Source organism: Marmota marmota, unplaced genomic scaffold (genome assembly GCF_001458135.2).
Source record: "Marmota marmota marmota unplaced genomic scaffold, marMar, whole genome shotgun sequence".
NCBI classification, from domain to species: Eukaryota; Metazoa; Chordata; class Mammalia; order Rodentia; family Sciuridae; genus Marmota; species Marmota marmota.
This window is the reverse complement of record NW_026000082.1, coordinates 36204641-36208991: the sequence shown is the minus strand read 5'-3', so window position 1 is coordinate 36208991 and position 4351 is coordinate 36204641. Positions and strand designations below refer to the sequence as shown.

The following is a 4351-nucleotide window of genomic DNA, read 5'->3' as shown; positions in this document are numbered from 1 at the left end:
TAAAAATAAGTAATTTATTAACAAATATACAAAAACAAACACAGTTCAATCACTGTGTCTTACAAATTTGTCTTACAAATTTCAAATTTCTGTATAACCAACTGATATTATACAATATTTACAGGTATTTACAAAGACTCCCACCTGTATGTAAACTCTGGTCCATTTGTGCTTTCATATCTTAAAGAGAAACATAAAATGTTAATGTTTTTAACTAGGAAGTATATGTATCTTTTCTTATTGATTTAATTAACAAATACCACTATTAAATTACTCAAAGGGTGGAGTAATGCTAAAAACAAACTTGGAATAAAGTGCAACTTAGGCAACCTTAGTCATTAGTTTTCTTCTTTCAGACAGGTATCCATAGTCCATACGGACTTTTTTTCTTATCTATTTTTGGTGATCCTGAAGAGGTCTCTTCAGCAGCAGTTTTAGCTATCTTCTGTACTGGCTTTGCTACAGAATTCTGTAAGACAATAAATTAAGTCAGCTTCTACCCACATTTTGTGGGTGTGGTGCTGGGGATCAAATCCAGGGCTTTATGCATGCAAGGCAAGTACCAAATGATCTATATACCCCAGTCCAGCTTCCACATTTTACACATTAAATAATTCTATTAGACATTATTAACCAAATACAAAGCATGGACCTAATTTGTAACTTGGTTTAAACTGTAAAGCCAAGAAACTATGGGGGTTGGGGAGACAGGCCTACACAAGCATCAGTTTTTTTGAGATTTGCTTTTAAAGCCTTTAAAAAAATAAAATCGGGCTGGGGGTTGTGGCTCAGTGGTAGAGTGCTTGCCCAGCATGTGAGGCACTGGGTTGGATTCTCAGCATCACCTATAAGTTAATAAAGGTCCATCAACTTAATATTTTAAAAATAAAATTATTTCAAAAATTAAAGGAGAGAAATATTCAAAAAGAAAAATACTGAAATCAAGTACATGTTAAGATATTGGTAGGTACCCATATAATGCCCACTTGTAAAGTGGTATAGATTGTGTTTACAAAGAGGCTTAAGCTTAGCAGGGCTTAAGTCAAAGATTAAAAGAAATGATAAATGTCTACATTATTTCAAATAATCTTCTAAACCGAATTTTTGGATAGCTAATGCATTAATATACTTACATTAGAGCTAAAAGCTATGTTTTTCGGCTGGGAAGATTTTTCACTGGGATTTTTAGTTCCATCTTCTGTTAACCTTTCCGACAGCTAGACAGGTAAGAGAAAGACATTTCAAAAAAACCCATCCTTGGTTTTTTAAATAACTGTATAAAAAGCCTAGTTGTATATATTACAAATTTTGTAATAGACACACAAATCAAGTTGAATCTAACACCATATAGTTAACAGCCTAAACAAGATAAAACTTTCCACTTAGCAAACTCAAATATTCAGCAGTAGATTAAAAGGCATATTTTGCCAACAATATTTTCTTTCCCTGCCACAAATCCAAGTAACTTTTAAATGTAAAGACATACCAGAAATAACTAGTTTCAAGGAACTAATAAGACATTTGCCAGTTGGGTACCTAATCAATACATGACTCAATACTAAGACCTTACTTGTCTACTAACACTGAACAAAACCACACCTGGATCCCAATGATAGATTTATTTTATCAATTTCTACCTTATATCATTTATCAATTTTAAACTTTAGATTTTCACATTTAACTTAGAAGTACAGTGTAATTTGCCAACACACTTCCTGCATATTTCTGGAGAATTATAATAAACTTATCTGCAAGTGAAGCAGGACTCCTCTTCTGCAATCTCTCAAAACATCTGGAATATATTGCATATATTATGAACGGGACATCTATACCACAGATGCCCCACCATTATAAAGTGTACCTTTGCTTAACTTAAAAACTGTCTTTAATACCTTATGCAAATGGAACCTGTCACAAATTCTAGCATGCATATGGAACTACCAACGCAAAACTAAGCTTTTAGTGTGTGAACATAAACTTTAGTTAAACCTCTGATGTTTTAGCCCATGTATCAATTACCAACAGATTTTCTTCATCATTGTCTGGAGACCACATTCATGATTTCTATAAGACAGAAATAAAGCAGATAAACTATACTGTATGTTGAGCACAGATATGCGGGAACATAATCCTGCAAATGAAAGCTACAGGAGAAAAATAAAGGCACTCGTCTATAAGACTGAGTAGGGAAAACTACTCAGTCAGAAATCTCCGAAGTACCAGTAACAATATATTCAGAATAAAATTCATTATCTCCCAATTTCATGAGTGTTGATACTGTCTAGCATCATGGATCTATTTTGTTATTGGCAAATTTTACATAGCTAGACTTCCCAAGAAGTGTAGCCCAGAATAAATAAATAAAATGGCTTTTCAGATCTTTCTGGCAGTAAGCAGCTTTAAAAAGAAGGATCTTCTGGTACTTAGAATACTTACCTCAGACTTTACACCATTACTTGGTACATCTGCTCCATGGCTTGTTTCTTTAGCTGAGAGAACAGTTCTCAGACTAGCTGGCAGGTCAAAGTTGGTTGTTCCCAAAACTTTTGCTGCATTGGCTTTTGCTATTTCTAACAGCTCCATTCGATCTATTTTAAATAAATAAATAACAAGACATTTGTTAATCCTGTAGCAGTCTCCCCCCAAAAACTAAGACCCACAAAACAAGCTTGTTTTCCTTGAGAAGCAAAATTCTTTACCTCATTTGGTATCAAAAGCATTCCTGAATTACCCAACACTTCATTTTTCCAGATCAAAAACCATAATTTGTATTTTATTTCTGAACATTAGCAGTCTTTTACTATTTACCAATAATTGATGTTACAATGTCACAACAGTTCCAACTTAAGTATTTCTACCTAATTTTGTAGTTCTATCTAGGATATCAAGTCACTCATTAAGACAGGCTCAATACTATTTTGTTCATCAATACAATTAACAAAAGGTGTTTTGACATTTTTATTCCCAACAGCTAATTTGGAACCTTAAGGTCAACAACTAAGAAGTTAACATTTAAAAAAAACGTATAGATGCCAGGCCCACACTTGTAACATTGAAGAAATCCCAGCGGCTGGGGAAGCTGAGGTAGGATCCCGGGGTCAAAGTCAGCCTCAGCACAACAGCAAGGCGCTAAGCAACTCAGTGGGACCCTGTCTCTAAATAGAATACAAAATTGGGCTGGGGGTGTGGCTCAGGGGTCCAGTGCCCCTGAACTCAATTCCTAGTACCAGAAAAAAAAGAACTATACTAATAACAATCAACCACAAGGGAAAGGGTTTCCTCGCTTTGAACCATTGACGTCACAGTTCAAAGAGAAAAAATCTAGTCAATTTAAATGCTAGATACCCATAACTTCAACTAATGACCAGCTACAGTTTTCCCTCTAACAAATAATTTAAACGACACAACGTTGGCTCCCTAGGGGCTGGGGACATGGCTCAGTTGGTAGAGTGCTTGCCTCTTGTGCCCAGGGCCCTGGGGCCAATCCCCAGCACCACCACCACACAAAAACACTTTTTGGCTGCCTCGCCTACTCACGTCTCCACCCATGCAAAAAAGAGGAAGTTCGCTGCGCTCTGAACCCAAATGCCTCACCTTTTTCAGTTAAACGAAAAGGGGTCCTGCTGCGCGACCGGGTCCGGGATCTCTCCCGCCACCTGCTGTGCTCCTCGGGGTAAACGGTGCGGCCGAAGCCGTAGTAGCGCCGCCCCCGCGTCATGGAGTAGTTCGACCTTCTGTAACACGACCTTCCCCGGGAGCGCGACCTGCTCCGCGACCGGTAGGGCGAAGGCGAGCGGTGAGACCTAAGCGGCGGCCCGTAGCGCCTCTCCCGGTACCGGCGGCCGCGGGAGCGCGAGCGGCTCCGCGAGTAGGACCGAGAGTAGCGCCGGTACTTGCGCTGGTGGCGCCTCCGGGAGCGAGAGCGCGACCTGCTGCGCCTGCGGGGCCGGCTGCGGCTCCTAGAGTACGCGGGGCTGGATCGGCGCTTATCAGACCGGAAGCTCCCGGACGAGGAGCGGCTCCGCGACCGCGACGACAGGCGGCTGGAGCGGCCCGACCGCGAGGTCGCGGGGGAGTCCTTCTGCGGCGAGCCAGGCCACATGTCATTCACGTAGTTGGACATGGCGCCTGCGGCCAGGGTTCCTTCAGTGCAGCGCGCGCCTCCGCAAGCTCACGGCCTCTGCGACACAGGGGAAGGAAGAACCAAAAGTCAGGTCCCCGGGGGCGCGGGCCGAGCGGCAGCTCAACACCAACGACTCTGCCCCAAAAGTACCGCGGCCTTCCCGCCCCCACCCGGTCGCCGGACCCGTCCGGTCCCCAGGCACCCGCGCCCAGAAGCGCAGCCTCCGCC

At 41.7% G+C, this 4351-nt stretch overlaps 1 protein-coding gene across 2 annotated transcripts; it reads right to left on the bottom strand.

Annotated features, from left to right (window-relative positions):
* On the bottom strand, positions 1–4235 carry Rsrp1 (arginine and serine rich protein 1). Of its 2 annotated transcripts, XM_015485492.2 has the most exons (4): positions 3595–4217; positions 2437–2588; positions 1134–1217; positions 1–469 (listed from the first exon to the last, which is right to left on the bottom strand). In XM_015485492.2, exons 1-4 carry the CDS (start codon positions 4121–4123, stop codon positions 353–355), a joined length of 882 nt encoding a protein of 293 aa, XP_015340978.1. In that variant the 5' UTR covers positions 4124–4217; the 3' UTR covers positions 1–352. The 2 variants fall into 2 exon arrangements, with proteins under 2 accessions (XP_015340978.1, XP_015340979.1); XM_015485493.2 differs by lacking the exon at positions 1134–1217 and having other exon boundaries at positions 3595–4235.
* Between the last annotated feature and the right edge of the window lie 116 nt (positions 4236–4351).